This window comes from Pyrgilauda ruficollis, unplaced genomic scaffold (assembly GCF_017590135.1).
Source record: "Pyrgilauda ruficollis isolate IOZ18807 unplaced genomic scaffold, ASM1759013v1 scaffold43, whole genome shotgun sequence".
In the NCBI taxonomy this organism is placed as follows: Eukaryota; Metazoa; Chordata; class Aves; order Passeriformes; family Passeridae; genus Pyrgilauda; species Pyrgilauda ruficollis.
In genome coordinates, this window is record NW_024525823.1 from 6,400,798 (window position 1) to 6,421,199 (window position 20,402).

At 37.3% G+C, this 20,402-nt stretch overlaps 1 protein-coding gene across 1 annotated transcript in view; it reads right to left on the reverse strand.

The window, feature by feature from the left end:
• Positions 1-236: 236 nt before the first annotated feature.
• The window catches only part of ATG5 (autophagy related 5), a 71,469-nt gene continuing 51,303 nt past the window's right edge, over positions 237-20,402 (reverse strand). The window contains exon 7 of the mRNA XM_041478079.1: positions 237-774. Coding sequence (XP_041334013.1) covers positions 638-774 — 137 coding nt within the window. The 3' untranslated portion in view covers positions 237-637. The remainder of the gene's footprint in view (positions 775-20,402) is intronic.

The following is a 20,402-nucleotide window of genomic DNA, read 5'->3' on the forward strand; positions in this document are numbered from 1 at the left end:
AACTGACAAAACATGCTCACGGGCTTACTTTAAAATCTCTCACTGCTTGTTATCAAAGTTAAAAGATCATTTGCATACCAATACATATGCTGTAAACATGAACTTCTCATTAAGGAAAGATGGATTTACAGTAATTTGATCTTTTACAAAAAGCTATTGGTAACCAAATCTCTCAGTGTCTAACTTTCTAGAAAATTAAACCAATGTTTCCACCCTCAAAGCTGAAACACTACCTCTTTAGGAAACAGCCCTGTTTATTTGTTAATCAGAAATACAATCAAGTGGCATATTTCCATTTGCTCTTCGGCTGACAGTTTCAGCTACATTATATTTTACAAGAAAACAGCAGACTTGCAGAAGTCCTGTAAATTCTTTCATATCGCAACTGATTTAATTACAGTGGTGAACAAACGCAGCAGTGATGCAAAATAAGATCAGCCCATTTGCCCTTATCTGATGATAGGATCTCTCTTCCTGTTTGGCTTACAGCAGTGAGGACTTCTTGTTTTGTTTCGGCTTTTTGTTGGTTTCTTTTTTTCTGGTCAGGCTGCCTCTGTCAAGACTGACAGAAGCAAGAAGTTGACATGCCCTTAGAATTCCAGCTTGAGAATGATCCTCAGAGGAATATAGCTGAGTTTCAATCAGTAGGTCGGGGAATGATACTAATGTGGAGAAAATTATCTGGATAGCTCATATGTTCGCTTAGCCACTGAATGGGTGTTTCCAGCATTGGCTCAATTCCATGAATCATCACTTGAGTCTTCTGCTCTCCATCTAATTCAAAGAAAAAGAGAAACCACTAGTATACCATTCAAAGTTCACAGGAAGATTAAACATTTACTCATACTTAATTAACGGTAAATTTAATTGGTATTACAGAGTTTAACATTTAACAGAACAAAAACTAGGAAATATCAGTGTGGAGAAAGCTGAGATTTGTACCATCTAAAACAGAAACTGTGAGTTAAAATTAATTCCAAGACAAAACTGGAATTAAGTAAAACTTAATGAAAGTGCCACTTTTCTTTACTAGTTGCAAGAGGTTTTTTTTTTTTTAACTCTACAGTGATCCCAGCTTGTTGTCAACCCAGTTAAGGCACATCCATCTAACCCGGCCGTAAGGCATATGAATTTTACACAGATCATGCTTAAAATGTTAAGCTTCCTAAAACATACTGATAAGTTGTATTCTTAATACTGTGATCTCCTGAAAGAGCTGGACTATGTGTAATATAATACATGTATCATTCCTTAAGTAATTTTGTTTTGCTAAGAATAATTTACATAAATCACTAGCAACATTTCAGAGTTACTCCGAAGGCAGAGATGGCACCAGCTTTTTCTCACTTAGTTTCATCTCTTGGAAAAGCAAAGTTAGCAAATTATTCCCAGTATAATGAGAGTATTTTCTAAGAATATTTCAATTCTTTTTATTTATACTTGTCCCAGAGGATGCAAGTACTTTGATCCTTTGATTCAAATGATGGGAACCAGCTAAAGCAACTGACATAACAGTCATGACATGAACTAAAACAACAAAAAATGAAAATTTATTTCAGAGACAAGGGATGAGAAGAGCATATTAAATATGCTTCAACTAATGGTTAGGGGGAGGAAAAAGTAGGCAGTGACCTTTCACTCATTTTATTCTATACTATGGCATTCTCACATGGACCTACCACAGTGAAATCCCATTCAGTACTCAAAAGTATTACTGCATTCACTAATTGGCATTTTATGTCCCCCTCCAGTGTTTTTATTACAGAACAAACCACCATCCTCACCAAGAGCTGCATGGAAGAGAGCAGAATCTAGAAGCGTAGGTACCATTACTGGTTCTTGCATTCAGTGGCCCCAGTTGTAGTGTAATTTCTATTTTCTAACAGATAGAATCACATTTGTTTGGTAGCCAAAATGATCTGACAGCTGCCTGGACAAGTTTGTAGTATAACCAGCTATCTATGCCCACACAGCTGGTAAAAAAAGCCATCCCAAACATGCAGCTGACTTTATGCTAGTAATAATTCTTCCTGCAAGAGCAGACAGTTATGTTTGCTGAAAATGAAGCATTACACTTTTGTTACTTGTTACCTACACATGGTATATTCTGTTCAAAGTCTTGATTCTCTAAAGGGCATAATACACACATTGTCACACTAAATTAAGCATAAACTCTTGCTGCTTTCTGGTTTTATTGCAGACAAGTCTGAAGAACAAAGCACATCATTTAAAAACCAAATTCTGGTATTTCAAGCCAAAAGAGGTATTTATTGGGCTGAAACACTACCAGTCAGATTGTCAAAAGAATTAACTCCAAAAGAAAAGATCTCAGAAAACCAGTTGTGGTGGTGCATTCATTCATTTACAACACCAATTTTCTTTCTTCTTAGAAGTTAGGGAACATCTAAATATTTTTAAATAACCTTCAAATATATGTATTTAACACTAAAACTAAAACCTACCTACGTCATTCCTTAAACTGGTGTTAGTGACTTTTTCTTAATGTTTCATAGTATTATTTAATTTTCAGAAACAACTAATTTACATAAAATCAGGTGACAGAATGCATCTGACTCTTTTTAGCCAAAATTTGCAAAAAATAAGATTATAAGCTTTAGAACCCCAGTATCATTTCCTTGCCATTGGAGGAAAGGTTTGTAAGTGATAAACATTTTCTCTGGCTCTTCCATTACTGTGCAACATATGTATGTGTGTGCATGTGCCTTCTCTTGCACACACACTACTCTCTATTATTTTCTTGTAAAAATGAAGTGCAGGTAATCTTGATGTCTCCATTCCTTGTTCCTTACCCAGTATTGTCCCTTTCTCATACAAGTCTTTTATTTTGTTCCTTGGCAAACTGGGAAAGCCTCAGAGGTCAATGAAGAATTTACCAGTTTAATTAAAATCTAAATCTCTGCATTAGCATTGTTTGTACTTTAGTATTATCTCTGACAAAGCATCACTTCTCCTTAATTCCTTTTCCCCTTGAGGCTTGACTGAAGAGATCTTATCTCCCAATTCTGTATTTACTGCAGCCTTCTTTCACAAAATCCATTGTTTTTACTTCAACATTCTTCTCTCCTTTTGTTACTAGGAACCACAAACTCTCACTTAAGCCACATTTACCCAAACTTTCCTCAACTTTCATGTTTTCCATTGCACATCCAATTATAAATCAGTCTCTCTCATATACACTCTTCTCTACTTTTTGTAGCAAGAAGTTGTCAACAGCAAATACACTAAAACAATTACTGAAAACTATTCTTATTTTGTCAACAGCTGTCTAATTATTATCCATTTCCACTGTGATCTGAGTCCTGAATGATTTGCTAGCTATCATGAAAACTTCATCCACCTGTTTTAGAGATATAATAGATTAACAGATTTGCAAAATATTTTTTTCCATGATTTTAGATGCATCTTGACCCACCAACCGCTGTCCTCTTCTTCCCCAGCTCACATTCTAGGATCACAAGAAGCCTTTTTAAACTAACAAAATGCAGCTACAAAGCGTACAAGTTGCTAAACACAACACAACAATATATTTAAATTAGAGGTATAAAATTTAAACTAGCTAATTACAAGTAATGCCACTCTATATCATTGGACAATGCCTGTGAAAATTAGGGCAAATAACTCTGTTCATCTGCAGTGCACAGGGTCCAGACCTGATGATATCATTACTGTCAATACCCATTCTACAATGTTCAGTAATCTAGTGAAAAAATAAACAGAATTTCCTCAAAACCACTAATTCAAATTTTCCAGTAACCTCACCAACTTTGTCTTCTTAAAATCCTGTCAGAACTGAGTTACACATTACTTAGCACATGACCTAAGATTATTTTTTTTTGCTTTGCTGCAAATTACTCTTGGGAGTAAGATGAAGTGGAAATACAAGAAAAATAAAAGCATAGCAATCTGTGTTTCATAGGTTTTTATAGTGCTACTTAAAAATCAGAGTACTTCTATATTACTGAAGTGATGCTCAAGTAACAAACATTGTTTTGGCATTTGCAAAAAAAATCCCAAGAAACCCTGAAAGTGAATTAAGTCATCTATCAGAGCAGTCATCCCAAAATTAAATTATTTTTTTACTGCCTTCCTTGTGGAGCTGTATCAATAGAGCACGTACTGTAGCCCCCTCAAGTTACTAGATGCAAGCTCTAAGCACAGAGGGTAATGCTTTTTGGCAAAACTGAACAATACTCCACCTCCAGAAGGCAGATAACTATGCTTACATGTTATGTACCAAGACATTTTTGAGACATTCAGGTGACTTAACTTAAACCCAAACTCAAGGCTGCAACACTTGAAGTGTTGACCAGACCCAGGCTAACTAATCATATCATGTAAAGTCAGAAGGGTTTTCCAGCTTTGTACAGAAAATGGAGAGAAACAAGAACCTCTGAAGTGAAGGGTTTAAGAAGAGATCTGCTTTTCTGTCACCTACAATGCGGCTCCATGCTCCTGATGAGGAAACCACTACAAGAAAACATTGGCAAAGGACTCTCTTTTGCAGATAGGCATCTGCTGGGAGGAAGCAAGAGAGAGTGGCCTGCTGCATCTCAAGTGAGTCCTTGAAAGAGTGGCTCAAAGCCCTCCTCAACCTGAGGCAGCTTGAGCCCACTCTCTCTTCTTGAAGGGAATGCCCTAATTACAATATTCACTGTTCCTAATCCCAACTTCCTTTAATACCCCTCAATATCCAGGAATCAGCGAGACACAGCAGAAGAACAAACAAGAAAATCTGTAAACTTCAGAGAAGGTGGGAAGGTGTGCCATGTCATGGTATCACACAGTCTTTCCTTCAGCTATATAAGTTGTTGCTTGCAAACTAGTCTGCTCAGTAATAGAAAAATTAGCTTACTCAGCATCAATTCAGATTGTTGCACATGAGCACTGATGCATCTGAATAAATTTTTCTACTGAGTTATATTATTATTTGAAAGAAAGAACTAAAGATGGACATAGAAGATTGGTTTAGTTTTGAGAGAGATTCAAGTGCCTGAGAGCAGAATAGTGAGAAGGCACTGCCTCAGTCACAGGTACTTCAGCCAGGTTTTACCCAGATTAGCACCTCAATGCTCACCAGTGCTGCAATGACATTCTCCCTTTCACCTACACAAGACAGCTTCTCTAGCCAGACTACATCTGTGATGTACCACTTAAAATTCTTTAGTAGGATGAAATACCTCCCTTCTGATTTGTGGCCTCAAGCAATCACTTGTCAGGGCAATTTAGCAGGCTTAAATCCCTTAACCGATGGACAATACAAGATATTCAGGCTTTAGCAAAAGTGCCCCTGGAGTACTCAATTAGAATCCTCAGTATGCAAGTTCTCTGCATAGCAAGTCCTAGAATCTGCCTGTAGCCAGGGGCAGCACCACTTATAAAATTGGCTTTTCAACCCTAAAAAGGCAAATAGAAGCCAGTACTCCAAGTTAGGGGCAAACAATGCATTTCTTGTAAGGTACAAGGCCACAGGACTATAGACAAGGACACTAAAATGCATAAGGAGTAAACATAACCAAGTTTCATGCAGTAGCAGCATTTTAATAGTGTAACATAACTGGATGCCAGCTTTCCAGCTGTAAATTGGGCCACAGACATTTGGTTGCTTATCTTCAGAATATACCATATGCTCTGAAGATGATACTAAAGGTATTCCTGACAATAGGCTGTGCCATATTGTAGGGAAACTCATCTTGGAACGGCATTATAAGGAGCAGAATTTTCTTTTTGTGACTGTGGTGTGGCTGCTTTTCTCCCCCTTTCTTCTGCTCCTTATATTATCTGGCAGGAGAACAGTGTGTGCTCAGCACCTGGAGTCTCAGACATCTCTGAATCTGAAGAGACACACCAACACCTTCACTGGAAAGATTTTATCTACCTCTGAAGAATCTCATAGGAAATTACTTACAGAAACACAGCTTTCAGTAATGTGCCCCGTGTGAGTAATGTAGTGTGCAACCACTAAGTTTGTTACTGAAAGATATTGCTGACCCAGTTTTGAAAGCCTGAAGCCAAAGTTGGGCAAGGCCAAATCTCCAGTAAGCAAAAGTGAAAATTTCCTTCTTGGAAGCTAGGCCTCTAGTCTGGCACCAAGGATCACACAGGCAGCTGTGCACTTATTTACAAAAGACTATTCTATATTAGCAAGCAAATTCAAAGATTGTGTTCTAATTTGTAACCACATGTGGTAGGAAAGCACTGGACAGTGGCTGAAGTTATTCTTCCCCTCTCTAAGCAGTGGTTTAATTTGTTAGCCCTGAAACTTGACAAAGAGCATCTACCTCGTTTAATAGTAGCCTGTTCAAACAGTTCCAACGTCCAATATTAAAACTGACAAAGACAGGATACCATTTACAACAAAACAAGCTTCACAATTATTTTCATTGTGTGTGCTACAAAAAAAACCTGTGTTCATAAAGTGCAAAAAAAAATTGGCTAAGGAGCATTTATCAACATTTTCATGTCACTTCTGTAGTACTTACTACAGGCAGGTACCATATATTTTTTAATTCAGGGCAAAATATTTCTTTGCACAAGGAGCAACCATAGTTACAGAATGAATTAAATCCATGTATAAATTAAATATTCATGCTTTACTTTTCTCCAGTACCTTTAAAAAAGTATTAGAAACTAACACATATTATTACAGGCTTTTCCATTCATAAACTCCAATCTAACTGGAACATCTGCAATCAGTTTCTGGCATGTGTATGTGTAATAGTGACCAAGGTACACAAATACGGTGAGGTGCTCTTATTCCACAGTGATGACAACCTCAATATAAAGAGATCCAATAGAAAAATAAATTTGTATATTGAAAAAATTGTACTTAATGAGCTGAGTACTAACAAGAGCTCAATATCTATGTAATTTCATGCGAAGTGCATAAAAAGTTGATTTTGGTGAAATCTCACAGCCAAATTACATTCTGCTCTTCAAATGAACCCAACACAAGTATTTCAGACAGCAAGCATGTTCTCTTTACTAAAACCAAGTACTTCATACTTAAGGAACTATAACTTCAAGGTCTAAGTTTACTATATGTTCAGTTGAGCAGGGTTTTTTTTAGAATTTAGAATTTTTTAACTAGGAATAAAATCTTATGGACTTTCAGAAGCTTCACACTAGCCTATTTTAGCCAGCATATCCCAGGCTGTCCTTACTTTTCTGTGAATACCACCTTGTGTAAAAACGATCCTGCTTGCCACAGCAGTAGGCTCTACTGCTAAACGTGACTCATTTTTCCATAGCAATCTTAACATGCTTTTAACCTCACTTCAACCACACAAAGTACCAAAATCCTTATTCTCTTCCTCTCCCTGAAGTTGGAATGATGATCAGTTTCAGGAGACACACAGATGATACACTGGATCATGTCAGCAGATACGCTGTTCAGTATCCTCTGACCAAGAGCAAGAACACACAAAGAGTTCTGCAAAGCCAACTCTACAATAGCCTAGCCACAACAAAAGGTTCCTCTGACCTCAAAAATTTTAGATGCTGATATATGACATGAAAGCACAGGACTGACTTTTCCTTCCTGCCTACATATCTCACCAGCACTGGGGAAAGCCACTGAAGCTGACTTCAGGCAAAGAACTCACCCACAGAAGTACAAGGTCAGTGCATTATTCAGTACAAATTTCTTTCTCAAAATGATTGTGTCTGAAATAAGAATTGTTCCAAACACAAGATGTGGTTTGGAGAATAAGAATGACAGTTCCTGGATAGACTCGAACTGCCTGACATGAATATAAATAAACCATGACACAGATTTAGTTAACTGTCAGCAACAAGACAATATCACTCATTTTAACCATTTAGTAGTAACCAGTTCAATTGCTCAAACTGAAGGTCATTATTTTACTAAATGTCTGCTTCCAGTTTGGGATATGGTAAATAAAAGCTACAACTTTGTATTTTGTTTTAAAATCCTTTTTAAAACAAATATTAATTTTTAATACTTTACTGAACAACCTACAGATAACAGAACAAGAGTGTTCAACCTGTCTTTTCTAACTAATTAAGTTGCTTTTTAAAATTCTTCTCCAAAATAGTTAGAAACATCAGTCTCTTGAACCTGAAGTGTTTTGTCACTCATATTGTCTCAATTTAACTCTCAGAGTGCCTTCATGCCATCTTACCAGAGGCCCTTATAGGAACTACTTGTCCAAAATGCTATGACAGAACTAGACCTGTATCAACTTCAGTGAACTCTATTCTTCCAGAGTACCTGACTACAAAAGCCCAGCTCCAGGCAAGATTTAAATATGGACTGATATTAAATAAATATCTACTAATTTAGCTGTATTTATTGCTCTATTTATGTACATGGTTTTGACCCAAGCCAGTTGGCTGGTATCTTCATGATCTTCTCGTGGTACAAACATCTCAGCTTGAATTTAGAAATCTGTGACTTAGCAGAGAGGACAAAACTTTCTTTGTCACAGTTCTTACATGATTACATTCCTTGGACTATCCCAGGCAACATCCAGCCTTCTCTATCCCCCAAACAGAAGTGCCATATTATCATATGCAATATTACCATAATCTACTTTAAATATCACTAAATACTGAGATGAAATCAAATATTTGGCATCACCCCATTCATAATTTTCTTTTCCATGCAACTTTTCTCTCTTGTTATTTCCTGTCATCTTTTACCTCAAGTCTATCCTCAGGTTAAATAGTCACATTTCTGAAAACACGTTTCTGAAACATAGCAAAAACAGCAGATTAAAGTAATCAGCAGAATGCTGATGCTTTGGAGGAGCAGATGAGAACTTGGCTTACACTTCTAATCTCATAGGAGCTAGAAAGCATGTAAATGAACTAGAAAACCTTTTATCTAGTGCACTCAAAAAGTTTTTAGAGAAAGTGAATTTGGCCTGAAACACCACTAAGAAGACTAAGCTTGAGCAGACTATTTTTAACAATTCCCCAAAACAGTTAACACTGACAGTAACACAATGCAAGATAAGGGAACTTTTCCTTTTGTAAAAGAGTTCATGCAACTCAATGGAAAAGCAGATAGAGGGTGGAAATGGGTTAAGCTTTACTTAACTGAACTTTGCTGTTGTTGCTTTAAAATTATTTTATTCTTGTATATTTCAGCGAAGTTTTTAAAATGGGGTTCTTAGAATAAGTCCCAAACTAATTTATGACAGAACCCTAAAATACTTTTCTTAAAAATCTGACATCTTATAGAAGACCTTACAAGGCCAAAGATGCTTCCCATCAAACATCTAGCTTCAGGCAGAATAAAAAAAAGGTAAGACTAAACTCCCAGGGAATATTCTTATAACACTTCTTCCTTAGCATCAGTGTCTTAGCCTCATCTTTGAACTAGCAATAAACCTGTGGTAGTTTATAAAAGGCTGGGGTCAGCAGCTGAGGCTTATAAAACAATCTTCTTCACTGCATTAAGTTTGACCATTCACATGTGAACAAAGTAAGAAGGTTCAATGTAAATCATGCTGCTGCTCCATGTAACAAGCAAGCACACAACACATTTAGATAGATGAGGAACAGGCAGGGTGTGCATTAAAAGGTAAACACTTGAATGTGTGACAAATTGAGGTCCATGATATCTTTTCCATTGTTGAAGGAGAGCTAAATCACTTTTAAGAGTTGTGTAGCTTTTCTGAACAGCAGGCATCTTGACTTACCAGAAGTTAACCCTTTTATGCACTATGCCCTTAATTAGATTTGAGGTTGTCCTTCCCTTCAAACAGTGTAAAACTGACCTTCAGAAATTAGGGCTCTCTCTCTATACAGCTAGGGAACTAAACATGATCAATGTGGCTCTTGGGAAAAAAAACAAAAACAAAAAACAAAAACAAAACAAACCAAAACAAAAAACCCAAAAAAAACCAAAAAAACCAAAAACCAAAAAAAAACCAAAAACCCCAAAACCAAAAAAAATCCAAACAAAACAAACAAACAAAAAAAACCCCAAAAAATTCTCATTTGATAAAGATTTATCTCTATAAAGTTTGGTCTAAAGCAAATCAATTTGCTGTAAAAGACCTTGTTACTAATAGTTTGTGAGTACTTTTATAACGTCATTGTTTTCAAAATACTATTATGCCAAACAATTAAATAACAAATTCTTGATGCAATCATATTATATATCCCCTAAGCATATGCACATTTATACACTTTTAAAGGTTTTTAATGGCATTCTTGAACTTTCAACCTCAAGTTTACTTCATTTTCAAGTCACTATAATTCACATCATGCCTGCAAATATTCTGTGATCCTAATGGCCGTCCATCTTTTATAAAGAACTTTTCAGCTAATCAAATGATGACCTATTCCTAGCAAAGCACACAAGGATTACTGTTTCTGAAAAATCACTCTCAACACAGAAGAGACCAGCACATTCACTTGTTTTCAAGCCGTAATGCTAATTGCTAGTTTACCTGCCCAGTTTAACACCAGTCAAATTCAAAAGTGGACATTGGGACGTAATTACTGTTTAAAACCATTTGGCTGAAAAGTGATAAGCCACACGTACAGATTCAAGGCTTAATGGCTCTTATTTCATGTTTTGTGCCTTCCCCTATTTAACTAGAGATAAATAAACTGGTACTTCCTTTTTAAAAATGCTACTTCCAAGACTATTATTACGTTATCTAACAAAGTAAACAACTTCACAAGCAAACTACATGTGAAAATTGAGATGAGCTATTTAATTATATTCAAAGTATGGACAGTTTTGTTCCATGTCTGACAAATTCTTCAACCTCTGCTAAGCTGATCAGCTAATTGAATCCATTGATGTGAAAAACCACAGGCTCAAGTCTGTACTGCATACATCAGGCTGAAGGATTTCTGCTCCGGCCATGGCGATAATAGTCAGTGGGGTCAGGTCAAAGAGGGTTAAAGTGAGTCAGGATATAGCCAAAGGAATACATCAAACACTGATTTTAAAAGGGCAATTAATCTTAGACAGAAATGCTTCCTGGGGAATGAGATCTCAATCTTAAGAGCACACTACATGATGTAGCAGTAAAAATGTACATATACAAGCTTAGAGAGCTTTCATCCTGTGATCACAAACAGAAGGGGAGTGCTGTTTATCAGAGAAATACAAACCCTTGCTAAAATACTTACATTAGCGTCTTCCGGGCCCTTACTCATCGAAAAATAAATTCTGTAATGAGCAGGCTGTAGAATTTGCACACATGAAATACCTTTTTTTAATACATGTACTGTAGGTTCTTTTGAACAGCTAGTGGACTAAAGTATTTAGAGATCTCTACCACAGTAAAATTAAAGAATCTAGCATTGAAAAATTCAGGAAAGAGTGGTGAAAGGAGTAATGGAATACCTGCAGGACGCTTTACACTGAACACTAAAAAAAATAACAACCCCTTCTCAAAACAGCTACCTGGTCAGAGTTAAAATTGGAAGAAGGTTTTCATCAGAAGTTCTTTTTAGCTTTTCCATTCCAAAATATTAAGACAGTTAGCTGCAAAGCTGATAGATTATAATATAATCTTTATTTTTAATGAGAGCTGGACTCACAATTTAAATATTTTTAATTTAGAGTTCAGAAAGTATTTTTCTGCTTTATAGTAGAAAAATAGATCCATAAACCTTACAACACAAACATACAGCATTTGCAAACAAAATCTGCTACATTAGTATCATTAATTAGTTAGCAAGATTACCAGGAATCATTAGTTGTGTAGACAAACACAGGTCTGAAATTAATTACCACAAATTTGGCCACATTAGCTCGCAGCACTAAAGAGGACTGGCTTTGCAGCCATCTCTCCATCTGAGGATATTGATCCCCAACATCACAAGTGTCAGGAGGGCATCTCTTTGTCTGTCTGGTTCATACATGTGGCTTCTTGGCTTAAATGGCTGGTGACAGCTTGCACAAAGATACTGGACCTAGTGAAGTTTGCTGAAGTGTAGAGACCTGCAGCACTTTGCCATTGTAAATGTGGCGATGATACCATCCAGAAAAAGGACAAGGAGCACAAGTGCATTCAAATCTTCAGTGACTGTAGCACCTCTTGTGCACAAGACAGACCACTGCATAAGACTTTGACTTAAGGAAAAGTTTTACCTCTATTTTTTAACAGATATTCTTCAAATGGCTACAGGTGCAAAGTAAAATATAAAGTTACCCACTGTTTATTGTGAAATTATTAAAATCTCTGATTAAAATGGGGTATTCAAGCAGGGGACAACTACCGTTAGCAAGTGCTGCTGATTCCTTAGAGAAGAGAATAGGACACATAGTGGGTTATTCTCCTTTACATTACTGGTAAAACTACTATTTTTCTCCTAATTATTTTTGTAGGTCCTTTAGTTTTGCAGATTCTATTTTTTCCAGCCCTATAAGAAGTTTATCTCCTGGAAAAATCATATATATACCTATATGCATCAAGGCAAAATAGAACCAGACTGCAAGAGAGATGCAAGGAAGATGGTAATGATTTTACTCAGCCAACCCCCAAAGACACAGTGCATACACCTCATTTAAAGGTATAGAAAGAATTTAAAAAATGGGCCAGAACCCACCCTTTGAACTTCAGGGCAAACGCCAGAGAACAGCTCATGCCTATTCAGCTAAATTATCTGCCCCTTTCCACTGCTTCTTGAGGATAGACCTCAGACTGTTAATCCATGAACCCTGCTCAAATTTCCTGTGAGAGTATTAATATGCTTTAACCAAAATTATGCCCAAGAATTGCTAATAGTCATACAGCACAAAAACCACATGTTCTAGCCCACTTCTGTTTACCAGTATAAATAAAAACACTGAGAGCACATAATTTAAATCTGTTTGCGGGCTGCAGTGTCCTGGTTGAGAACTTCACATTGTGGATCTTCATGGAGGGTTATTACTGTCTCCTGAAAGTTTTGGTAGACCCAAATCTCCAGTTACTCTTGAACTAATTACAGCACTAAACGCATTGTCACATTTTCTATGAAACTAACAATAAGAAATAGCCTGTAAATCTAAATTTGTGTACTTCAGCTGTTGCTGACATGCTTATTTCTGCAAGCAAGGATATATGAAAAACCAAAAGTTTGGTTTGGGTTTCTTTCTGTGAAATTTTTGATGGCTCACTCATACTGAGTGACCTCTGTGGCCTCTGGAGTAAGACAGACTAATTTAGATCACAACTCAAAAAAATCCAATTGTTAACTCTGCTACTGACCTCAGTGTGACCAGGTACAAGCCACATCACCCCTCTGTGCCTCTTAATTTCTGCTTCTTTTTTGTCTTTCTTCACTCATCTTTTATCTAAGTGATAAATTCTGTGGGAACACACTGCAATGTGTACAGTGCATAAGGAACCTGCAGTCTCCTCCTAAAACACAAAAAATACTAATTTTAAAACTGAAAATTCAACACAATCAAAACACACTGTCCAGATGCTTTGATCCCAACAGTTCTCCTAAAACACACATACACAGCAGACGACTAGAAATCAGGCAGGTTTTCTGTCAGTAATTTTCCACAATCTCTTCTCAACTGCCTAGACTTCCAAATCTATACAGCACTCAGTCAGGAAATTGGTGGTAAGACACTGATGCTCCTGGGAAGAGCAGACTATTATTCCAGGATGAAAAAAACCTCACCTCTCTTCTGGAGAGCATTTTAGAAATGCTGGCTTGTCATTTTCAAACAGAATAAGGTAAATTTTGAAGAATTTCTTTTGGTCTGTGGAGGATTTTACTTTCTCCATTTCATACTACTACTGTTAATGATAGACTTACAAAACTTCTTCTTGTGTCTGAATAAAGTCATTGGCCTTTTGACTAATTTAAGGAGAACAGTCTGGAGTCTGATACTAATAAAACTTATTGGGTGGCCGGCAGAACAAATTTAGCTGAAGCTGAACAAATTTCCAAAGGCTTGTCTGAGAAACAAGATTACTTCCCTACTTGCTGTACCTCTTCCTACAGTCTACCATTCTGAATGTTCGTGCCTGTGTATGCCCAGAAACCACTTCTAAGTCACAAAGAAACAGCACATTACTCTTGTGATGTGAGCAAAGCTGCTGGACACAAGAGGAAGGAGTAGACTAGAATAGACTACGGCAGATGGAAGGGACCTACAATGATCATCTCATCTGACTGCCTGAGAAATCTGGGGCTGGCCAAAAGTTAGAGCACATTGTTAAGGGCCTTGTGCAAATGCCTCTTGAACACTGACAGGCTTGGAGCATGGCCCACCTCTCTAGAAAACTGTTCTGGTGTTTGACCACACTCAGGGTAAAGAAATTCTTCACAAGGTCCAGTCTAAACCTCCCCAGTGCAGCTCTGAGCTATTCCCACATGTCCTATCACCAGATACTCAGGGAAGAAATTAGCATCTCCCTCTCCCCTTCCTCAGGAAGCTGCTCCTCACAGGACATGCCTTCCAGCTTCGCTGCTCTCCTATAGAGGCACTTGAGTACCTTAACAGCCTTACACTGTGGGACCCAGAACTGCACACAGTGCTCCAGGTGAGGCTGCACGATGCTGAATACAGTGGGATAATCACCTCTTCCTACTGACTGTGCTGTGCTTGATCCTTGGTTTGCTCTCTTGGCTTCCAGGACACACTGCTGCCTCACACTAAGACTGCCACTGGGCAGCATCCCCAGACCCTTTTCTGCAGGCCTGCTCTCCAGTCACTCCTCTCCCAGTTTATATTTGTGCTCCACGCTACTCTGTCCTAAGTTCAGAATGTTGGCATTTGGACTTACTGAATTTCATCCCATTTGCCAACAGGAAAGGAGGAAAGCGCTCATAAGCTACCAGATGGATGATCCTTGTAGAGTCGATTGAGGTAAAGTTAGAGAAACCCTTAAAACCAAGCTATGATCAGTGTTTCCCAGGAAATTGTACGCAGAAAGATCACAAGCAGCTTCACATACCCACTATGTTTCCTTTTAGGAACAAGTGAGCCAGAACATTCTGCACACAACAGAACCCCTCTCTGATTATGTAGAGTTTGTTTAGAAATGAAGATGGCTAACAAGAAGCACAGCTGCCACATTATTCTCCGATTATCTGCACCTTTCCATATGGTCATGACAAATTAAATCTATATTAATTACTTCTGTAACCATGACTATTAATTCTATAATCTCAAGCCAACCTCTGGACTTCCACCTCTTTTGACCAAAAAGGACTACTAAATCAAAAAGTATGCAATTTTAACACAGAAAAAAAAAAGTTTCCACTTCAACTTAAAAAAAGGTAACTGGGGCAGGTAGATGTTTGTGGGTGTAAAAAAACCCCAAAAATCAAAAAGTCGGCAGTAAGATGAAAGTCAGATGCAGAAGGATAATCCAAGCAGATGGCCTAGTTAGGAAAAGATAACAGGCACAAATAATGACTCACACCAAAAAGGAGAAGTACAGGATGACCTCCTCCAACATGGAAAGCACCACTGAGTCAAGGACGCAAGGAGGGCGGAGCAGCTTAAGCAGTGGCCTGAAGGTCACTTGTGGCCTGCAGGGTGACTCCCACAGCAGAGCAGACAGTGGACTAGAATTCGTATCACTAGCGAGCTTTTAACCACCTTTCAGTACACCCACACTCTACAAGACCTCTAACCCTTCACAATACTCTCACAGCCATGTGGGATGAAAGTGTGGCTAATAAAGTGTCTAAAATTGCCCATGGCTTGTTATATTTTTAAATTTAGGTAGCCTGGGAAAGTATTTCAACACTGTACCTCCAAAGCACTGAAAAGCAGACCAGTCTGCAGAGAGCACATGCAATCAGACTTACTAGTCAGACATGGGGAGCAAAGACTTCCTCAGTTTGCTTCCTCACCACAGGAACAGCGAGGAATGGGATAGTGCTGTGCTCTCCAATTCCCACAATAAGCCCCACATCAAGCTAATTCTGACCTCAGGCAGAGCAAGCCCAGTCATATTTCATGTCTATCCAAAGACATTCACACTGCATAAATTTACCTCCTTCTGTTGCACAATTTCTCATTTGTATCAATATTAGGAGTCTACATGGCAAATCTAATCTAAATTCAATTTTCTGTTTAACTAATTTACTGGAAGTCAATGCTTAAAAAACTGAGGGAGAACAAAAACAATTAATATGTAGTCTCTCATACATTATACTTTAAAAAAAGCTGAGAGTTAATTGAAAACAGTTGATCCCTAATTTTACAAAATCATTCAGTACAGCAAGTCTTAAGAGAAAAATCCTGAAAGTCTTTTTGATCCTTGTTTTATTTCTGAAAGAACTAATGACACTGCTTTAGAAAGAGGTCAGTTCACGCAGCTTTTCTGAATGAACAACAATGCTGTGAAAACTGGGAATGATTGATAGCCTACTGTTTGCGTCATTATGTCCAAATGTTTACCATTTGAGCCTTCAAGGAAGCATGAGACAAAAATCAAAACAAGTTTTATGAAGACTTCAACAACACTTGCAAATTAAAATTGTATCCAGAACTGTTTAGACATGATAGCAGTGCAAGAAAACTGCTTTCTTTTGCATTACACCATTTTTATCGTTGCATTATGCCCAATGTCTTAAATTTCTGGTGGGGAAGAGGAAAAGTCTTTCCCTCCCTCTGTTTTCTATCATTTTAACCCTTTGCCTCTTCAAAGCATTCTGCTGAACTCAACACTGTTTCCTCTTGCAGTTGCTGCTTTGTAGTTTTGTAAGATCGTACTCTGTTCCTCCCTTTCTCCTAATAAGATGAGTCACTATTTCTAAGCGAACTGTTTACAGTATTAGGATGTTCATTTACAGGAACTTCATAAATGTGTATTAAACAAAATATATTTTTTCAATAGTTGGGAATTATTCACTTTTTTTTCCCCAATTTGATAAAAGCTGACATTCAGAACTGATATTATTTCTGGAAACAAAGGCCCCTTAATTGGCAAGAGGAATGCCATCACCAAATACAGAAAATCATGGGGAAACACAGCATGACTTCCTCGAAGCAACAGATAGATAACACTTAATTTTATTATCTGTCATAAACAACAGTGTTGCTGTAAGCAGGTGGCCTAAGCCACCTAATCTGAGTACAACTGAGAATTTCAGACAGTAGGGGAGAGTAGCCATGGTATTAGCTCTTTCAGGGATGGATAATTTTGTTATTCATCACTTTGAGGAAGAACACCCATAAGTAACATGTTCTGTCATATCAGGTATGTGACCTTATGCTATAGTTGCAGGCAACAACAAGGTCTTAAGATCCTCTCTTCCTTACCTGCATAGAAACTACAACACCACAGCGTAAGAGACCACAAGAAATATCAAGCTCTATCTTAGCCTATTCCTGTGTAACCCACTAAACCTTCCCACAAATAGCAATAACTCTGAAGTTATTTAAATGACTGCATAATTTTCTGGAACTGCAACTACGGCAGACAATTGCACTTTACCACACAAGAACTGTCCAATTAAAGAACCAACTTTTGTCTGTGCAAGTGGCATCCACAAGCATAGGAAAAAAAGATCAATCAATGAGTTTACAGGCTGCAGCATGAATAATCAGAATAATCTGATCCTAACCCTGATTCTGAACACTCATGAATGGGTGTTTCATATTAAAATAATAAAGCCATCTGCCATGAGCTTAGATTCAAAACTACATGATGCACAGTCTATGAGAAGCAAAGCTGAAGGATTTTGGACTGTTGGCTGGAAAGGATATATGGTGAATGAGAAGGTCGACACAGGACAATTTTATTCTGACTTCCCTGAGTAACTAACCAGGACATTGATCATCTTGGAGGACAAATGAAAAGCAAGAGAAACTGCGAAATGAAAAAATGCCGATAAAGAGACACAGTCCCTAGGTGCCAAATGTTTTAGATTTTTGTATCCAGTGATACAGAAATTTGCTGGTAAACTCCAGAAAACTGAAGTCTAGATAATAGAATACCACAGGACAAAAAGATAGAAAGCAAAAAGAAAAAAACTAAGAGAGCAGAAGTGACTAATTACTACCCCAGAAAACTAGATCTATTGCTGTTAGGAAATCAGCTGAGATCTGAAAATCTGCAACGTTAGTTATATAAATTACAGTAAGCTTAGCCAAAGGAGAGTTAGCTTTAGAGGATGCAAAAGCAGATACTAAAAGAATAACAAAACCAGCAAGAGCTATTACTGGAATAGATGATGAAGGAACATGAGCAGGAAAAAGAAGAGACATTGACAAGACAGAAAATAAGATAAGTCAACGCAAGTTGAAAAGAGAACTGAAAAATAAGTACCCTCTTTCCTGATGCTGCTATCAGGATAAAATATAATGAGACCCTGACCCAAAAACCTAACTGACCAGCTTGCCTCAGATTTGAGTATGAACAAACATAAAAAACAAATACACACATACTCCTCCAAAAGAGGATGATCACAACTGAAAACTAAACACATTTTACTATATTCAAAGCACAGAACTTGCTATGTTTTACTTTAAAAGACTGAAAACTGAAACAAAATTGCCCATCTTCCTGGAAGGATTTCCAAAAACTCTAGACAGGCAGGAAGAGTAGTCCATAAATAGCAAGCTAAGTATATCCATATTACTACACAACTCCCAAATTTTATTTCAATTGTATGCAGCCTTTAAATGAACTGAATTAAACAGTAATTATGGAAATACAGTAAATAAAAATATGCTAATACACAATATAGGTTTATCCATAGTAAAATTTCAGACTTTAATTTATGAACTGCTGTGTAACTGATAAAATACAGTTCAGTAACTAAACAAAAATATAACATGCCTTAAAGGAAGACTACAGCAGGCAAAATACAGAAGAAGTGATTATTGGATTAGTTTGAAAATAATTATTTTGATATTTATTAAACATGACAAGAAGGACTTCACTGCTTCTCAAACTTTGTGTCAACACAGGAAGACCAGAACAAAGAAAATGACTGAAACAAATGAAATGTATCTATGTTCAATGGAAGGTGGTGACCTGGTCATACTGTTTCTGTTGCCACACAACCACTGCCTATGAAGCAGCTAAATAGGAAACATGTAAAAAGAAAAAATATTCAGCTAATGAGAAAACAGATGATTTAACACATTTGCTGTCTAAATACTTACTTAGACACAAAATTAGAGAGGGTTATATTAGATCAGTTCTAACCTAGCCTTCTGGAAGAAAGTACTGCACAATACTGCAGGACGAGTCATACAAAGTAAAAATAAGTGCATCTTCCTTGAAGGTTCTCTGAACATTTCATTATTCTTAGAATTCTTAAATGTTTCCAGTACCTAAAGGAGGTCTACAAGAGAGCTGGAGAGGGATCTTTTACAAGGCATGAAAGTAGGAAAAAGGGAAATGGCTTTAAACTGAAAGAGGGCAGGTTTAAATTTGGTATTAGGAATGAATTCCTTACTCAGCAGGTGGCAAGACAGTGGCAGAGAAGCTGTGGATGCCCCATCCCTGGAAGTGTTCAAAGCTAGGCTGGATGGGGCCTTGAGCAACCTGGGATAGTGGAAGGTGCCCCTGCCCATGGCAGTGGGGTTGGAACTAGATGAGCTCTAGGATCCCTTCCAATCCAAATCATTCGACAATTCTGTGTTTGCTACTAACAAAAACAGGCATTCTCATTGTTGCTTTAAAGAAACAGGGTATCCTTTATAGTCAAGATAATTAATGTAATTGCCAATAGTTTAAGAACTACACTAGCTTCTTAGCGTTTGCTCTAATTCCACTGCTTTCCTTTACACTTTCTTACCATTACTACTAATGTTTGAAAAGCTTGATATGTATTCTGACAAACGGGTTCCCAACTACTGTGCACACTGCTCCAACTCCAGTACAGTGATTGAGGACAAGAGAAAATAAAGCCAATGCTCCTTGCAATCTGAAGAGATAGAGGATGGACTCTAAACAGAAGCTACTCTTTGCTTTAGTATAACAACACCCATAACGAAGTCTTTTGACAACTAGTTTTCCTCTGATTAACAGCTTAAGCAGATGAAACTAGCAGCCCAGAAAGGTGAGCACTGTACAGAAATCGTTAAGCAGAAAAAAAGTTTCACAGACATACATGTATTTTTTTTTAAAGATTATGTATATATATAAAATCAATTAAAGGACCTCTCTCTGAGGAGAGAGAAAAGTATAGGCTGGGATAATAACAGTTCAAAGTTCTCATTTTTTACAGCACTTCAATGAACAATAAAAGCCTTGAATAAATAGTTTCATAAGCTAATTTAAATAAAATACAGTATTCTAAATAGTTACCCGCAGTCCATAACAGTCCAAAATAACATTGACACAGCATTTTAAAAGACCATTTTCACTATCAATCTTTTAATGTCATTATTCAACCTGTTCTTTTGACAGTGCTCTTTACACCGTGTTCTCAACAGTTGGTAATCAATGCAAATATTCAATCCACATATATATGTA